This window comes from Electrona antarctica, assembly GCF_951216825.1.
Source record: "Electrona antarctica genome assembly, chromosome: 10".
Classification (NCBI taxonomy): domain Eukaryota; kingdom Metazoa; phylum Chordata; class Actinopteri; order Myctophiformes; family Myctophidae; genus Electrona; species Electrona antarctica.
The window spans coordinates 37736208-37755548 of NC_136791.1; the positions used below are offsets into that span (position 1 = coordinate 37736208).

The following is a 19341-nucleotide window of genomic DNA, read 5'->3' on the forward strand; positions in this document are numbered from 1 at the left end:
AGCGGGAGGGGCGAGCTTTCAGGAAGTGAGACAGTTTTGTTTTTGTTTTGCTTTCGGCAGTGCTCGAGCAGTATGTCAGAAGAGAGCAGTCACATGATTCACATCACATTATAGTATAGGTTTTAAAACACCGGCCTCACTTCAAAGGTAATTATCAACCAAGTGGCTTTATCACCATCTGCGGTTATATCGTAATTTGGTCGGGGCGAAACTTCTGTTCTAGGCTAGCTCTGCTCCTTCTTGTCAGATGTTCAGCTAGCATTGCTTGCTAACAGGATATGCAAAGTATAAATGATACATTCAAAACGTTATGAGACAATCGCTTAATATTGGCCAATACCAGAGGGCTATTTTTAATCTAAAACTGTGTTTTTCAACCTTTGTCACATCATGGTCCATTTATGTATTTGATGAGATGTACTGTAGCATATAAGAGCCAAAACTAAAGAGTATTTTGTCCACAATTCCATGCTGTATTGATGTTCGTGTCATTATGGGATAACAGGCAAATGTTGATCAAAATAACAATTATTCTCCATTCTTTAACAATAATTTAAGTCTTGATAGAGTAACATGAATTATGGGTCCATTTGGTTTCATTTTACACTCTTGAGAATTAAAGATCTATACAATATAAGGGTCCATATAAGGGTCCATTTGGTTATCAACTCTATCAATTAGCTGGGGGACCACCTGGAACCCTAGCTCTTTTGAGTCTGGTCCATAGCCCTAATGGTAATTCTGCCCTGACCAGAGCTACTGGAACCCCCTCAAGGACCACTGGTGGTCCCCGGACCACTGGTGGTCCCCGGACCACTGGTGGTCCCCGGACCACTGGTCTAAAAGATTATACGTTGGCCGCTGAAAGTGAATGCAGCCAGAAACGAAACGTACTAGCGAAATCATGCTTCCATTTATTTATTTATTTAATCGTATTTATTATTTAAGTCAACACACCATAGTGCCATGGGTCTTGGTCACTCACTGGCTGATGTTGTATCTCACTTCCACTTATTGTCTCCACCAGGCCGAAGGCATGGGGAGAGAGTATGTTTTGCACTCCGTCCGTGTATGTGTGTCCGTCCTTCCTTCCGTCCGTCCGTTACCAGCTAATCTCCGGCACCGTTGGCCCGATCCATGCCAAACTTTGCACACACACTCCCTGGATGCCAACAACGAACCTCTGCCCCAAATATTCCTCAACGACCTGTTATAGCGCCACCATGAAGCCGATTTAGGCAAAACACATTTCTGTAGATTACTCGTACACATTTTATCCATACATCACACAATTCGGTATACACTATCTCCATAGTCATGTGGTCAACACGGATCTGCACCATTTCCCATCTTCCATCCTGATTGGGTAAGATTGGCTTCCAAAGCTCACATGATTGGTCCGTTTCGAACAAAATGCCACAAATCACAAACGCAGTGTGCAATTTCCGTGAAATTATGCACGCACATTTCCACTAGGCACATTTTCACGGTGGCGCTATAACAGGGCAATTCCTGTTTTTACCTATAACTGCATCGATCTGTATACAACTTATGTATGCGCACTCCGGCCATGGAAAAACATTTTCCCTGCATCCCTCCACATCTGCCGGTTATAGCGCCACCATGAGTCAGATTTCTGGAAAAAGCATTGTTTGTTAGCACAGATTTCATCCAAATCTCACGCATATAGGTACACATGATCTCTGTAGTCATGTGATCAAGACGAGTCTGTTGGATTTCTCAGATTCTACACTGATTGGCTAAGATTGCCTTCCAAAGTTTTCAGGAGTGGCCCGTTTTGTACAAAATGCTGCACATGTCCTGCTCATCCAGAATTCTATCCTCAGAGATGCTATGAGAGATCTAGACCTGCATTTCCTCAACAAAATGAAGAAAACTGTTGCAAAAAACAAAAACAAAAAAATATATTACTCCTTAGTCCTAAACATTTTGACACACACTCCTATCCTCCTGGTGGAGACCTGTGCCCAGAAAGCACTTTTTCTAGTTGTGAGTGGATTTACCCTATCAAATTAATACTTCCTCATTTCCTCATGTGACTTAATTGTGTTCACAACTGCAAGAAAGACGGTTCTGAAGCTATATACGTATTCCACATTTCTTCCATCTTTACTGGGCTTGCATACTGAAAGGACTGTATAAATATTGGGAACATTTATACTCTGTCTGTCTGTTCCTTGTGTGTTCAGCGTGTGTCAATAAAAGTGATTCAGATTTTGTTACACATTTCTCTATACAGTAGGCTCTCATGGCACCTCCAAGGAAAAGGGCTCTGCCTAAACCACTCCCAGAAGGCTTTCTTCTCACTGACACGGAGAAGAAGAGATGGATGCTGGGAAAGGTCATCGGTCAAGGAGGCTTTGGGTTGATCTATTTGGGTAAACCATAGTGATTTTGACATTGTTGCGTGTAAGCACAATAGCATCCCCTATTCTGGGGCAAATGTGTGATGCGAAAATAGCAGATCTAGCAGAAAAATGGAGTGGACGAACTAGTATGACTAAGTATAGAGGGTTTAAGTGGTTAACTTCAAGAAACCTAATTCAGATCTAATTGTTGTTTTTCCATGAAATGTGTTTAAATGTATGTTTCACTCTCTCCTACTCACAGCCTCTCAGGACGTGGACACACCTGTTGCAGCTGACAGTGATTTTGTCATAAAAATCGTGAGTAGCCCAAACATCTCCACCATTGTTTCCTAACAGTTCGTGAAAGGATAGAAATGCTTCTTCACCACACATTTACCTGTGATATGATGACCTTCACATGAACTTAGGCCAATGTTTTGACTCTGAAGTTAGTCTGAATTTAGTGTTTAATCTTAAACCCTTAAACCTACATCTGCTATTTAAAAAAGAAAATGTTGAATAATTTAGAATTTGGCTACTATAGATAGATAGATAGATAGATTCTTTATTTTTGTGTCATGCACCCAAGGCACCCAGCCCACATGGACTTATAGGACACAACATACAAATCATTGCTTCAATATTGCATTGTGTACAAGAAACTTTTTCTTTTTTACACAAACAAAACATTCTGCCTTTTTTCCCACGCTTTGCATAAAAAGTCTGCTAAAGCAAAAATACCTTTCCTAAAACAAAATTCCAGTTTTTCGTAGTCCTCTAACCAGAAAAAGTTAACACAGATGGTTGTCATTTTACAAAATAATACATGTCTTAATTCTTCATATAATGGGCAGTAAAACAAAAAATGAATTACTTACACTATCTAAATTTCGCATCTGTGCCAGTAGTACTAATATCAGTTATTATTATTACAATCGTACCACTGTCATAGATCAGCTATGACTAATGTTCGACTGTGCTAATACAACTAATGCTTTGTGTGAAAGGGTAAGACAAGGATGAAATGATGGACAGCATCTGTTTGTGTCGTGTGTGTGTGTGCAGGAGTACCATGAGAACGGGCCCCTATTCTCCGAGCTCAAGTTCTACCAGAGGGCAGCCAAGCCAGAGAGCAGTGAGTAGCAGCCCAGTGGAGCACGAGTGTATTTGACTGATGAAGTGTCCATGCTGACGCAGGGGCCCTCGCTGCCCGGCCGCAAAGCAATTAATAAGCCAAAGCAAACATGTACCTCCATGGCAGTCATCCTCCCCCTTCTCTCTCTGTGTGCTCGCCTGAGCTCTCCAACGCCTGGCATTTGCAAGGGAGCTGTGTTTATGTGCGGGGGGGGGGGGGGGGGGGGGAGGCACTCGCACATAATGATGCCCGAAGCCCCCCACTGGGGCCCCTGACCACCTGCCAGTCTGGTGGAGTGCCAGTCAGGCTGGTCGCCATGAAGGCCCGCGCCAGGACTACTGCTCTGTGAGGGGCCTCTGTGTATGTGTGTGGGTGCGTGCATGTGTGGCACTGGCACATTGTTTGAAAAGATGTGTGTGTGTGTGTGTGTGTGTATGTAACATCTGAGCCAGTCTTCACCTTGAAAAGCATTTTTTGAAACTTAAAAAGGTAACATATAGATTTAAGTACCAGTATAGATGTTTGGGGGTTAGTTTTTAGGGAATGAATTAGTACTTGTCATTGATTAGTAAAAGTATGCTCTTAATTAAAGACCAAGACAAATCTCTCCACTATAAGAACCAACACCCACCCGACAGTCTATTCAGCGGTGGGAGTCTAATGCTGACAATGTTGGACTTTGTGTGCAGTGCACATTCATGCTCCCTGGAGCATTGGTGACCACATCATGACCTTTCCTTTAACGCCACCATTAGGCCAAATCTTTTCACTTGCACCCAAAATATTGCACGATCTAATGGGAAGATTGCCATGAAAAAGTTGCTGAGTGCATTCCTGCTCAGAATAGAATGTCAGCTTTGTTTGCACAGAAGATTTAATAGGCAGATTGCAGGATAAACCCTACTGATTTTGGTGATCCAATGGCCTTTCTTCAGCATACTTTGGTTGAGTGTAACAGCACCTGTTACCACCAGCTGGGCTTAATTTATACTCTTAGTCTTGTTGTAAAAAATAAAAAACAACATTATTTCTTAAAAACATTTAACAGTTCTATAGAGGGTATGCGCATGCATAAAGTGAGTGGCAAATCGAGTGGCAAAGTGAGTGACAAAGTGAATTTAATGTTGTTTAAAGTCATTTAATGGAATCAAATAGGACTTTTCTGTTTGGATGTGTGGGCTGTCAAGGCCAGAAAGTAGTGTTTTGCCACTTAGTAGGCATTCCCGCATAACTTCCGGGTATGATGATGATGTCACGCGCATACCCTCTATTAGGATATATCCAGGCTTAGACAATGTTTTCTGTGTGCAGGTTATTCTAATCTATCTGGAACTCTCCATTTCTTTGTGCTCAAATAAGTATCTGTCCTGTTACAGTGCAGAGATGGACGGAAGACAGGAAACTGGACTTTCTAGGGATTCCAACCTACTGGGGATCAGGACTGGCCGAGCACAATGGAACCAGGTACTGAACTCCACCCTAGGCCTGCCAGGTTGGAACCAGGTACTGACCTCCACCCTAGGCCTGTCAGGTTGGAACCAGGTACTGACCTCCACCCTAGGCCTGCCAGGTTGCAGAATCACATGCACCTTACCGTCCTTATTCTGGGGGCGAACAGTTGTCAAAAATAGCAGATCTACAAGCTCACAATATGTCACAACACAGCAATGCGAGCTTGTATATTGGTTATTTTCGGCAAAGAGATTTGGTGACAAGAAAAAAAATGAGTGGATCATGTATAGAGGGTATGCGTGTGACATCATCATACCCTGAAGTTATGCGGAAACGCCTACTGAGGGGCAAAAAACAACGTTACACAATGTTAAACTCACTTTGCCAGTCACTTTGCCACTCGATTTGCCACTCCCTTTATGCATGCGCATACCCTCTTTTGGGCCCTAGTGGACCCCGGTCAGGGTTTAAGAGCTTGACCTCTAGATTCACCAAAATGTGTGCTTTATATCATGAGGAAAATCTTTCTTTTGCTCCTGACCGTTGCACCTTCTTGTTCAGGTACCGCTTCATGGCTATGGACCGCCTGGGCAGCGACCTGCAGAAAGCCTGCCAACACAACGGAGGACGGCTGAAGAAGGCAACGGTGCTCCAGCTCGGCCGGAGACTGGTGAGATTACCCGCCGTGGAGAGCTGCCGACTCAGGTGCTTTCATATGCATTGATTGGCGATGGATTGGAGGCCACGGCTGAGTACATATCCACTGCTCAAAGCCTCTATACTCCACACATTGAGAGTATAGTTTTACCTGTGAACCAGCAGGGTCAAGGGGAACTTTAGATATTGACCCACATTATCTTGAACTTAAGTTGGTATAAAATGGAGGATAGTGGAACAACGCTTGTACAGTAGTGTTGTGAATTGGACTGCGTCAGTTTCATCGCACTTGATGTTCCCACTCAAATGACAGCCAATGGTGTGGCAATATAATGTTGTATACTGTATGTGACTTTGGGGGTGTGTACATGTGTATGTTCACACGTTCCTTTCCTTCTCCAGGTGGACGTGCTGGAGTACATCCATGACAATGAGTATGTCCACGCTGACATCAAAGCTGCCAATCTGATGCTGGGTCACAGAGACCCTGACCAGGTCAGCTTAAAGCTCTACAGTTTACTATGCAAGTACATAATAGTGTACTGTTCACCGTGTGTACTACAGGTAGGGCAATTTGTACAGCACATTTCATAGTACACAATGGTAATACACAGTGCTTTACATAACGCAGAAAAGCACATTTATCACATTTTGTGCCCAAAACGTCCACAGATGTCCTAGGAATTACCGCATGTAGTACCCAAGACGTCTGTGGACGTCTTGGTAAAAAAAAAACCTGGGTCGCCATTTTGAAAGAATAAATGGGCACATAATGTGTTAAAGACATAAAAGGAATTTATAATTAAGACGAAAATTAAGAAGAAAATAACCATATCAAAAAGCAGTTGGGAATCTACAGGATTAATTCAGACAATTCAGACATTCCGTGGCTAACTACTTGATACAGTAAAATCCTCAGTGTTCATTTATCAATTTGTAACTCGGGAGTACACACTCAAATGAACAGATGTGTATGTACAGTATATATACAGTGTCTCACATTTGACCTTGTGTGGTGTGGTGTGGTGTATGCGTGCATGTGCTGTATTGTGTGCTGCAGGTGTACCTAGCGGACTACGGCCTGTCCTACAGATACTGTCCTGACGGAGTACACAAAGAGTACAAGGAGAACCCAAAGAAGGGCCACGATGGAACAATTGAATACACCAGCCTGGACGCACACAATGGCGTTGGTATGGACATTATCAAAAATCACAGCACAGCACTGAGCTTGTAGCAGCTGCATAAGGCACTTATAAATGAATGTCTCAAATGAAAAAGAACCTAACAGTCACTGAATGACTCAACAAGAACATAATATTATGATAAGATTAATTTATTACTGTTTGCCTTATTTACTTTGAAAGCCCCCTTCCCATTTTACTAACTAGTTTTTAGGTGTAAGATTAGTCTCCTTTATGTATTGTACACCTATGAAATCTAATAAAATCCCAAAAGGGTAACCAACTAGCCAGACACAGAATACTACGTCTTGTGGCCCACTTCCGTGCCCTGACCTACTGGTTGAGAACCACTGGTCCCAGGTCTTCGGAGACTTGCAGAACCCACGCTCAAGAGTTTTTGGTAATTAGACTGATTCTAGGTTAATGTCACCATGAAACACTCCCTTCTTAGCTCAGTGACCCCTCATTTTATCAATACATGCAAAACAGTCTCTCTCGCCACCCCCCTCCCTCCCTGAGCTGATATCGGGAACACATTAACTGGCAAATTGCATACATGCTCCCGCTCTTCATCGGCCATCGATTGTTAGTCCCCCTTGAGCCCCCACTGAATACCTCTGGCTCCGGCTCCGTTTAACAATTCCCTAATTAGCCGGAGTCATAACCTGCACTGTGTATTCATTCCCTCCATTAATTAAGGCCTTTGATATTTGGTTAGAGCCAGTCCAGGGCCCCCTGCTGATAACCTCTGAGCTGTGTGTGTGTGTGTGTGTGTGTGTGTGTGTGTGTGTGTGTGTGTGTGTGTGTGTGTGTGTGTGTGTGTGTGTGTGTGTGTGTGTGTGTGTGTGTGTGTGTGTGTGTGTGTGTGTGTGTGTGTGTGTGTGTGTGTGTGTGTCACACACACACCACTCAACTTAACTTCTGGACTGGCCAGCAAGCATTGCTCAAACTGCCAAATTGCTTTGAGATTTGTTTCCTTCAATGATTTGATTTCTAAAAGCAAGGATAAGAAAGCAGTGGTTATCAAAAACCAAATTGCAGATTCATTGTATTTTTTTAAATAAAATTTGTCTTAAATAAAAAGTTAAAAACAAAAGAAGGTGGGTAAGGGTTAAACGTGTGAGTGGAAAATAAATCTAAAGAACAGCTGGGTCCAAATAGAATGGGTCCCAGCGTGGTCGCCGGACTTCTGCGTTGTTGCTGGAATGGCTATGCTGAGACCCCCATGGGTAACGGCTGAATGGCTATGCTGAGACCCCCATGGGTCACGGCTGAAGAGTCTGAATAACAAGACATAATTGCCAACAACATCACTGCCTCACTGAGTTTAAGCCTGTATATATGTGTGTTTATGTGTTAGGTCTGGGCAATTAACCGGAAATATACCGAAACTGATATTTAGAACCAATTTTTAATAATTTTGTTTCTTATATCAACGAAGCAGGCAAGCAGCACAGAATTCCTTTTTTTTTTTTAAATATAATCAACTAAATAGATGAGTCTGATTAACCACATAAACCCTGTATTATACTTTGTTGTACAATGGAGGCTTGCAAAAATAGTGTTGTGATGTAGAACTGCAATTTCACTTGTTAAATAATCATTTATTAATCGTAATCGAGCATTACATTGGAAATAATTTAGCTAATCATGCTATTGATTTAAAGTCACATCGTGTGTGTGTGTGTGCACGTTAAGGTTATGTGTGTGTGTGTGCGCGCGTGTGCTCAGGTTCAGTCTTAGTGTGTGTTTGACAGTGTGTATATGTGCATACTTGTGTGCGCTTTGAAGTTCACTGTGTGTGTACATGCTACATGTTTTTCGGGGGGTGCAAGTACGTATGTGTGTATTGTCGTGGGCGTTCACTTATTGTATACGGTGCAGAGCATGCATCTGTGTGTGTGTGTGAGTGTGTATGCATGTGCCCAAGTTACTTTTCAAAGCTATTTGAAGTGTAGGTGTGGATATGCTCGCACACACACACACACACGCACACACACAGCCCTCCGCCGCTTCTCGCAGGAGGGCAAATCGCATTAAATACAGGAGAGCAAACAGACAAAATGCCATTGTACGGAGCGATAACGTGCCCAGAGCACGTAGAGAGGCCAGCTCTGCTTAATGTAGTTGTTGATCTTTTTAATTGTTAATCTATTATGTCGCTGTGGGAGTTGTGCCACTCTTCAAACGCCAGTGTCGCTTATATTTTTTCATCCGTGTTCTCCTTCAGCCGGCCCTCTCAGTAGCAATGAAGTGCTCTGTAATTATTTACAACAATAGGGACGCCACAATGTAATGCTGACTTAATGCATACTTAACACCCACAAGAGCAAACTGTTGAGAGCCCAAAGCAGAGCCCAGGCCCCCGTTCAGTCAAAGTTGTTGAGGCGGAAAAGTGCAGCAGCCAACAACAATAGTTGGAATATGAAGGGCTGATCCATAGAGGACAGGTTACACTCTTTTGTTTATGCCTGGAGCAGTTTAATTCATACCCTTTTTTTGTTGTTTTTTGAACAATTTGTGCAAAGTAGCCAAATATATTAAATTGATTAAACCGAACGGTCCATGCCAGTAACTCCTGTTTGGAGTTCACCTGCACAAACGTGGAGAGACATTAGACCAGAATCCTGAAGACTGAGACAAGTTAGAGGCAAGAAAAGGGCCATCTGCCAGTCCAGTTGCATGTAGTTTCTTTCTCCTTGACAGATTGGAATCTGCACACGACTAAGTTCAAAGACAACAGTTCCTTGGTAGTTGAGCCTGCCGAACCTTCAATAATCAGATTTCTTCAACGAGATTCTTACTCTGTAATCAGATTACTTGAAGTCTGCTAGCAGTCTAGTTCCTCAGCAGCAGTAACTTTTTTTTGTGTGTCAATCATTTCAGTACTGTTAAATTATGTTTCTTTCATTTTTTATTCAGATTACTTCCATCCAGTTTCATGTACTGTACATAATCTCGGTAATCTCTTCATCTAATCCCAAACAGAACTCATGTGTCCTCATTGCATGACTGTGCTTCATACAAAGTCCCCTCTTTGCAGAAACAAAACCCACAGTTTCTGATCGGAGAGCTAGTTTTTAGGGAGGACATCTATTTTTACTATTATTTATTTGAATGAGACATGAGAGTAATTAAATGAGATTACTACTTGTAATCTGATTCCATATTATTGGCTCTGTTCCACTGGTCTGTTGGCTGTGGAGGATCAATGTGGTCCATGGCTCAGGGAAGAGATTTGTCCCTGCTGATGGAGACCAGTCGATAGGTAATTTCTCCAGAGACGTGTGGCGGGCCGTTACACTATTGAGCTGCTAAAACTCCCCGGGCTCGACCCCTTCACATGCACTCAGCCCACAAGTATTGATGCGGTACACGCACACACACACACACACACATTGTTGTCGCTGACGGGCGGAAATGTTGTATCTACATATTTCTACTTTTTATGTTTTTCGTAAATTAAGTGTGAAAATAGCCCAGCTAGAAGACTGGCTATTTTCTTGTGAAAATGGTTAAGTCTCTCTATAGGTTTGATAAATATTGCACTAATGGAAAGAGATTGTGACTAAATAACTACATTTTGAACACCGGTTCTGTTTCCTTTTCCCGGATTTCTGCCCGACAGCGATGATTCTACAATTACTTTCTAAATCATAGTTCACAAACGTTTTCTTGCCCAGGACCCCCAAATTGATACGAATTTGGTGGCATACCCCCATCTGAACATTTTTAGTGCCAGGGATACCCAGAAGAGAAGTGTTGTGTTAAAAAAGTTACATTTATTTATTATTCAACTTTTTTTTTTAATAAAATGCAGATGTACAAGCTCGCAGCACAGCACAAAGTGACGCGCTGTAAGCTTGTAGATCTGCTATTTTTGAGAACCACTGTTCTAAATCTTAACACTTACACACACACACACAGAGAGAGAGAGACGGTACAGCAACGGTTAACCCATTTTGGGCGGGAACCCCTTGTGGTGTTAGCATTATGTTATGCTTTAGCTATTGAAAAATAGCAGATCTACAAGCTCATAGCGCGCTACGAGCTTGTAGGTCTGCTATTTTTGAAAAATCGAAGAACGACTCACATAGAAACATAGCTTTTTCAGAAAACTGTCAATGGGGCCATTGCTGATGTGTGTAAAATGGTTGTGATTTGAGTGTAGACTGTATGTTTTCCCACCTGACTCTCTTCTCATGGACTGACTCCCTTCTCATGGACTGACTCTCTTCTCATGGACTGACAGAAAGGACAGGCATATTATCTTTGTTCCTTCTCGTTCAGTTCAATACAGTTTATTCTGCATTTATCTGGATCATGTCAGAGGCTACAATAAATGTTTGTCTTTCTCTCTATTGTCTCCATCTGTTCCACAGCTCCGTCCAGGCGTGGAGACCTCCAGATCCTAGGCTTCTGTCTTCTCCACTGGCTGTGTGGAACACTTCCCTGGGATGCACTTCTCAAGAACCCCACGCAGGTCCAGGAGGCCAAGGCCAGGTAGCAGCTCACACATCCTGGTGCATTCGGGTGAAAACCCACATTTTTAAGAGGTAGCATTAGAAGTTAAGAAAGGCAGACTGTCCTATGTTGAGAGAGATATATTATGTAAACACCTATACCTACCTGCCTACCTCACAATCTCTAGTCTAAAGGCATGCTAGACGCGTGCATATTTGAGCCTCACACCATAGTATTTCAGCCCATGTTTGTTTTGGTGTTTTAGGTATCCTCTGGTGGACACATTTGCGGACAGGGTGACATAAGATATACATAAACGCAGATAGACAACTCAAAACACATAAGACAATCATCTTGTTTGTTCTATCAATCTATTCGCAGGCTGATGGATAACCTGCCAGGCTCAGTCCAGAATCTGTCTCAGAGTGGAACCAGTACAGGTACATCGGGATAACCTACAGAAAATAAGACTGAACTAACTTTTTTATGATAATTGATTTATCCTGGGGATTAAACCACTTTTCCAAGGCCACCTTGTGGTGGTCTTGAGTGTCTACATACAGCTAACTACTGTATGTTAGTAACTTTTCTCAGCCCCACTTGTTGTATAATAATTCATGCTAGTTATTGTCCTGTTGTACTTGAATGAGACTTAGACCACAGTATGCTGTGAAAATAATGTTACGAATGTAAGGATTAGACTTGCAAGACTAGAACGGAGACTAGAAATGCATATGAATGATATAACGGTAAGACAGCAAAGAGCATGGTTTCATGTAGGGATGCACCGAATATTCGGCCACAGAAAATATTCGGCAGAGAATATAATATATTCGGTTTCGGCCTGAATATATCACAGAATAGTGTATGCAATTAATGCATTCAATAGTGCTGAATAAATGTATTATGGACCCATAATAGTGATTATTATTTAAGTAAAGTTTTGCCATAATCATGTCTTTTGCCATAAATCAGGTAGCTTTAAGGTATACGGCCATGACAGCAATGGTAGGAAAAAAGATATATAATATTAATCATATTCGGATATTCGGTGTTCGGTTTTCGGCCGACTGTTTCCTATATTCGGTATTCGGTTTCGGCCAAGAATTTCCCTTTCGGTGCATCCCTAGTTTCATGAGATCTCCATCTCATGTTGACTCTTAACAGATACCCTGTAAGTTCAGATCAATACCGTTTAGGAATGTATGGCCGGGGAGGGCAGGGCTAAGGTACTTTTTGAGAAGAGTTGAAGATAAACCCGTAAGGGTACATTTTTACATAACCACAGCATCCTTATTCTGGGCCACACGTTTTGCAAAAAAATAGCAGATCTACAAGCTCACAGCGATCACATAGCAACGCGAGATATTTGAAGAGATTTGTTGTAGACAAAAACAAAGAGTATAGAGCCTGGAGGTCTACAAAGTATAGGGTTAAATTAACCCTTAGATTTTACCTTGTGGCTGGAACGTGAAGTTTCAGCCCAATTCATACCACCAAAACAGTTCCGCTTAGCAGTTCTAAACGACCGTGTTGTCTGCATATCTTTCAGAGATTATCTCCCCTCTTTATAAAGAGAGGTCACATGTGTGTGAGTGGTGGCTGTGTGATGTATGGCTGAAACGCAACTCTTGACTCGCACTGCTCCTCTGCTGACAAGGGCCCGGCTGCCTGCTATAGATAAGACCTGGGGGATGCATCAACTGTGTGGAGATGCCTGTGACGCTGCGTTTGTGTTTGTAAAAAAGTCTACAGCAGTGTCATATGTTGTCTAGGCGGTGTGTATGTAAGGCTGTGTGTAGAGACCAGCAGCAGTGTCATATGTTGTCTAGGCGGTGTGTATGTAAGGCTATGTGTAGACTAGAGACCAATTGTAATGAAGTCTGCAGCAGTGTCATATTTGTATAGGCAATTATTAGGCAGTGTGTAGCAATTGAACTGTATGTTTTGAGTGTGCATGCTTCAAAATAGTACAATTCTTTTTTTTTCCGGCTGGCCTGTCTGAATAAACTTCGGACAGACGATTGCCCAGCCCACTCATACTGCCAGCGAACCCTTCTGTGTTCTGAATGCAAGACCCTAGTGTCCACTCGGCAATCTGATCCATGGATTTGCCCAGCAACAACCGCAGTCGGCAGCTCGCTGGTTTTAATACCCGGATATACCCGGATATCCTTCCGACGCGGTGTGGGATAACTGGGATTACGGCGTTTTCTTACGACAGGTTGTATTTATGCATGGTCACTAGGGAGGGATTTCAGATTGTTTGTACCTCCTGGAGGTTGGCTCGTCGTGAGACTAGTAACTCTCCTCAGCCAAGGTCTACCGCAGCTTTCAATGCTGGCAGAATGAAGCCTGGGCCTGAATGTGGAAACAAAAATAAATATATCGCGCCCACCCAAGTTCTGACCTATCACACTGTGTGTAATTCCGTCAGTCAGTCGGAAACATCTAGGGGTGCAGGAGCATCCGAAGAAAATTCTGAATGACGTCTGTAGTAGTGACGTTGCAGTTATAACCTAAGTTAGGATGTTCGGACAGAGTATGCAAACCGCTTAAGATATTAAGACAGACACGTCCATCTGGGCAGTGTTTGACTGTTGTATCAAGCTTCTGTCATACAGTTCCAAACTACTTTTAGTTTTGCTTTTCCCACCATGTTGTGTGTGTGCGACTGTGCGTGTGTGCATGCGTGCGTGCGCATGTACAATTATGTGCCCAACCGCATTTCTGTTGATGTGTGTGACAGGCCTAATATCCCCTTATCCCCTGCGGTGAGATATATTAGGGCTTAATGCACAATCTGGACTGCGAGACCTTCAGGTACACCTGAGCCTGTGTGCTGTGAGACATTCAGTCTCACATGTGATATCTGGACAACAGCATGGCTTTCAGCTCTGGTCCCGAGGACCCAAGCTACTGCTAATTTTCTATTTTACCAGGTAGTTAATTACAATTCCCCAGGTGACCCAGGCCTAAATTAGACCATGAATATAATATACCACTAGAATGAAGACCAAGTTTAATAATACTGCGCTGAAATCGCACATGCAGTGTGAAGTGGGGAAAAAAAGGTTTCTGCCCTTCTCGTGCATAATGTTAAATCTGGATAAAATTCTGACATTAACCCATTTTGGGTGGGAACCCCTTTTGGTGTTTTAAATATTATGTTATATTTTAGCTATTGAAAAATAGCAGATCTACAAGCTCATAAAGCGACAAGCAAAAAGAGACTACCTTTTTATTATAGAATGTAATCAGCAGTTGAGCAATTCAATGGTGAAAAAAAAAATGGTTGGATTCCCATTTCTTCCTCACCCTCTTCCTCCTCTCCATCTTCAGATGAGTTGGCCAAGTTCCTGCTGTATGTCAAATCACTGGGGTACCAGGAACGCCCTGACTACCACAGGCTTAGGGACATGTTGGCCAGCGGCTCCCAGGGAAAGATCGACTTGTCCAGGCCAACCAAAGGGCAGACGCAGGGGTCCACCTCTGATGAACCTCCAGCCAGGGGCAAGGTGAGAACGCAAGAGAAGACTGACAGCTTCATGTGATGCCAGAAAGTTTAGTCAGCCGTATTGGGACAGAGAGAAGAATGTTGTGTTACATGGTGCACACTCCCTCAAAGTTGGATTATTTCAACTTGAACCAGTGTGCCTTCACATGAACCCTCAACAGATTCAGTCACACTTGACCAGTGAGAAGAATCCAATTTTCTATTTGTGAGTGTGACTGGTGGAGGGAGAGTTAACCTGCCGCTGACCCAATGCTGAGTATGTCAGCCAAGCAGACGGAGGGAGAGAGAGAGAGAAGGGTCTAAAATGGTCTATTTAGTGATGGAGAGTAGAGTCGTGACCTCTCCAGAATTCACCGGAAACACTCCTCCCCCTCCAGTGGCCAACTTCACCCTTCAAGCCTTGTGGGCGCCCTTCAAACGGCCCATTTTGAGGAAGTCGATGACACGCACTTTACACAGGGCAGAAGATCAGCACGCATCTTCAATTACTCTCCCTTTCTCCTCTCCTGTGTCATTTCATTTCCATGCTGGAGTGCTGGCCAGTTTGACCCCCAGTTAAACAGAAGTGGCCGTTTAGTGGCCATTTACTAAGGAGAGAGAATGTCAGAGGTAAAGGTCATGTAATGGTCGCTTTCCTCATTTGTCACCATTGTCATAATGTAATATTATTCATCGTATGACTCAGTGACTGTTCAGGCAAATTGGTATTAACCCTTTTTGACCTGAGATCAGATTCTAATAATGTCTTCTACATCCTGACAGTTTTCTGAAAAAGCTGTTTCTATGTCAGTGGTTCTTTGATTTTTCAAAAATAGCAGACCTACAAGCTCGTAGCGCGCCACTCGGTGGCGCGCTATGAGCTTGTAGATCTGCTATTTTTCAATAGCTAAAGCATAACATAATGCTAACACCAAAAGGGGTTCCCGCCCAAAATGGGTTAAAGGAAAATGGGACAAAATTGGATAACAATAATTATAACTAACAATTATTAGTGTGAATGTGGAAGCATTTTGCCAGAGTGCCGTACAGTTGAAGGACTTGGGATTAGTAAAAGGATTTCGTCAAGAAACATGTCCTCTCCATGCAGTATTTATGGCTGGACTTTTCAAATCAATCCAAGCCTTTTAAAGTTATTTAAAACACACTGATAATGTAACTATTTTTAAGTAAGTCGGAGAGGCTTATTGTCGGTATCAGCCAGAATGCGGGAGTCTATCCCTGTTTCAATGCGCTAGACCTCTGGGAGATGGATTGCTGAGGTGGAGCGCAACGCCTACCCTCAGCTCCCAGTACTTTACCCCTACAATTTACTGCAACTACCGTAACTATTATTATACTGTACTGAAAACAAAAATGGAATCAAATAGCTTCCTTGAAATCAAATAAACCATAGTATCGTCTGCACTGAAGGAATGACAACTATGTATAGTCAATGAGCTAAATATTAATTATAATCCCTTTTAAAGTGAAGTATTTATAGAGGGTATGCGTGTGACATCATCAGCAAACCCAGAAGTTATGCAAGAACGCCTACTGAGTGACAAAAAAATACTTTCTGGCCTTGACAGCCCATACATCCAAACAGAAAAGTCATATCTGATTGCATTAAACAACGTTAAACAATGTTAAACTCACTTTGCCACTCGATTTGTCATTCACTTTATGCATGTGCCTAGTTGCATACCCTCTATTGTAAAAGCTATAAACTCCATCTGGAAAGTGGTTGGCAGAAATTAAGCCATTGGTGATTAGGCTTTTGTAGAAATGGAAACACGGCTTATTCAACTTTTAAATAAATCAGAATGATGCGCGATGCTGACCCTCTCTCTGACCTTGCTTATGTACCAAACAATATACACCAGTCTCCCTTCCAATACAGTATATTGGTGGGGCTCCAAATGAAACATGGTATAATACAAGAGAATAAAAGTTACAGTGCAGGTGTATTTCCCTTCCCTTTTATCGGACCCTCTCTCTAACCGTGCCAAAAATATACACCAGCATCTGCCTTCCCATACAGTATATTGGTTGGGCTCTACATGAAACATAATACAGAATAAAAGTTAAACCAGCATTATGGACAAAAGGCCTCAACATTGTCTCTCTTAACAGAAGGCAGGACGAGGGTCCTCCAAACCCAAGGCTGTTGCCATGGAGATAGATGAAGATGATCCACCCATCCCCAGGCCTCAGTCAGAACAGGTACAGTAGTAGGTGCTGAAACCAGACTTCATCAGTTATGTTTCAGTTGTATTTTAAATATTGAGTTTGTGTTTACAGAAGAAGCTGTACAGGTCATGTAACATAATACTTACTTACCCTTGATCAAGTACATAATTAAAGAATAGTTTTACATATGTTTCTTAGCTGAAATTTGTGAACATTGCAAAACACATGATGTTGTGCAAATCATAACTTTAAAGTGTCAGTTTGTCCATTTAAAGTGACAGAAACTGTGTTTTTCCACACACAGAAAGCTGGTAAAGTCACAGCCCCTGTCAGAAGATCGCCCAGGACAAAGCCAGCACCTGTACGGGTTGATGAAGATTCTTCCGATAGTGAAGATGAAGATGAGAAGGCAAGACCCAAGCCTATTGATGCGCGTTATATCCGGGGGCCTCCGGTCACCCCACGTTGCCATGTTGATGATGATGGTGATGATGGTGATGATGGTGCTGTCAGAAGATCGCCCAGGACAAAGCCAGCACCTGTACGGGTTGATGAAGATTCTTTCGATAGTGAAGATGATGAAGAGGAAAGACCCAAGCCTATAGATCCGCGGTACATCCGGGGGCCTCCGATCGGCCCCAGACCACAAACTAAACCGGCGGTGAGACCAAAGCACTGAGCCATCTGAGTGCCATACCAAGGCTTCAAGACCTCACTTCTTTTTCTCCACACAATTAGCAGCTGTCGGGTCACTCGCAGATCAAGTATTGTATTACTGTGGTTGCCATAGGCCTGGGAAGCTGCAAACACTACTGTGTTATTGCTAAATGTTATAGCGTCATCAGTCCCTCAAAAAAGGGCTCCTGACATAAACTATAAAATGTATGTGACTAAAATGACCAAATTGTAAATAAAATACTTGCCAGATGACCTCATTGTCCTTGACCTCTGACAACCCAAATATACCATTATGTCAGATATTGAGTGAGAGACTTAATGCTTGTGTTGTGATGATAGTACATTGAGGACAAGGTGACATACAGTACATACATATCCACAGACAGACTCTTTACAGTAGTAAATCACTTTATAGCTTAATAACGGTCATAAGAATCGAGAGTATCTGACGTGATGTCTGGCATGAAACAAACGAGTGCAGAGTCCAGGTCAATGGCAGTTCAAAACAAACATGTCAATCATCCTCCTCAACAGAACCCTCGATCGCATCGGCCGCTCAGGAAAACGACAGACGCCGACATCATTGTGACCACGGTGAGACGGGAAGTCAAACGCCGCCCCCGCCCACACGCAATGGCAAACGACGGCCTGAGGAGTCAAAGACCGGGTGAGATGATAATCAAGCACACGACGATCAGCTACCGCCATGCACACTGGGATGAACTCCAAGGGCTGTTGGACTATGACCCTAACGGACAGAGGAGAGGCGTTGATGACCATTATGGTAAACCATTCTGTGGTCCACGGGAAGGCCAGTGGGATGCATATGGCTCTGGTGAATATGAAGGGAGCCCTGTCAAAGGTTCAGTCGTGGCTAGTACCGCACCCGAGCAGTGCCGGAGAGATGGCCGGGGTGTCCTGTTGTACTGCACTGTCTTCATGGGCCTGGCCTGGCTCTTCCTGGTTGCAGTAGGTGCCACAAGATAGCACATGGGATTGCTGCTCTGTTGGTTATTAATATTGCCCCAATGAAATGTCCTTACTTCTGTTTGTCAAATAGCTCCAACCAATAAGACGACTTCTTTCTGTTGTTTCTGCCACCAAATGATTATCATGCCCTGTGTTGTTCAGACCAACTCCCATCATGTACTGTATGGAGTTCAAATGGGAAAAGATCCGGTAATGCCTCCACTTGTCAGGATTTCTGTGCTGCCATCTTCACAGTAATAGGCTGAAATACAAGTCAAATAAACACTTGGTTTTAATTTTGTTTATTATATTTTCACTTGACTGTTGACTTTTTATTAATATTTGTAGTAGAGCTTACTAATCTTATACATAACCATACAATCACTTATACAATAGCACAGTTCTTCTTTTGGGGGATAAATGTTAGTTACTCTGATCGTGCACTGGTAAATCGCTGTGGGTTAGAGCGTCTGCTAAATTGTAAATTTGCACACCCTCTAATCAGTGGCGTACTGTAATTATGGCCAGAGAAAAACCTGACAGTATGTGCTTTGTGTCAAAACAAACACAAATGACCTCAGGGCAACTGATTGAATGTAACTGGAATTGTACTGTAGGTGTCAATGTCTCTAAAAAGGAGCTATTTAACACATTTTGGGCAGGAACCCCTTTTGGTGTTTTAAACATTGTTATAATTTAGCTATTGAAAAATACCCGATCTACAAGCTCATAGCGCGCCACCGAGTG

The 19341-nt window shown here is 42.8% G+C and overlaps 2 protein-coding genes across 5 annotated transcripts in view; one reads left to right on the top strand and one right to left on the bottom strand.

Annotated features, from left to right (window-relative positions):
- LOC306930581 (serine/threonine-protein kinase VRK1-like) lies at positions 1 to 19236 on the top strand. Of its 4 annotated transcripts, none has more exons than XM_079511616.1 (15): positions 1 to 147; positions 2261 to 2399; positions 2632 to 2687; positions 3435 to 3504; positions 4881 to 4968; positions 5518 to 5626; positions 6016 to 6108; positions 6674 to 6806; positions 11180 to 11300; positions 11643 to 11701; positions 14604 to 14779; positions 16891 to 16980; positions 17252 to 17455; positions 17534 to 17608; positions 18160 to 19236. In XM_079511616.1, exons 2-15 carry the CDS (start codon positions 2270 to 2272, stop codon positions 18610 to 18612), a joined length of 1857 nt encoding a protein of 618 aa, XP_079367742.1. In that variant the 5' UTR covers positions 1 to 147; positions 2261 to 2269; the 3' UTR covers positions 18613 to 19236. The 4 variants fall into 4 exon arrangements, with proteins under 4 accessions (XP_079367742.1, XP_079367743.1, XP_079367740.1 ...); XM_079511617.1 differs by having other exon boundaries at positions 17252 to 17441; positions 17523 to 17608; XM_079511614.1 differs by having other exon boundaries at positions 17252 to 17608.
- The window catches only part of fancl (FA complementation group L), a 24152-nt gene continuing 23531 nt past the window's right edge, over positions 18721 to 19341 (bottom strand). The window contains exon 14 of the mRNA XM_079511619.1: positions 18721 to 18856. Within this exon, the coding sequence (XP_079367745.1) occupies positions 18821 to 18856 (36 nt within the window). The 3' untranslated portion in view covers positions 18721 to 18820. The remainder of the gene's footprint in view (positions 18857 to 19341) is intronic.

Bases quoted from the DNA above. Each gene is read 5' to 3' on its own strand.
- LOC306930581 (XM_079511614.1), top strand. From the start codon at position 2,270: ATGGCACCTCCAAGGAAAAGGGCTCTGCCTAAACCACTCCCAGAAGGC. The intron at 4,969-5,517 runs GTACTGAACTCC...CTTCTTGTTCAG, and splicing joins GCCGAGCACAATGGAACCAG to GTACCGCTTCATGGCTATGG. The intron at 14,780-16,890 runs GTGAGAACGCAA...CTCTCTTAACAG, and splicing joins AACCTCCAGCCAGGGGCAAG to AAGGCAGGACGAGGGTCCTC.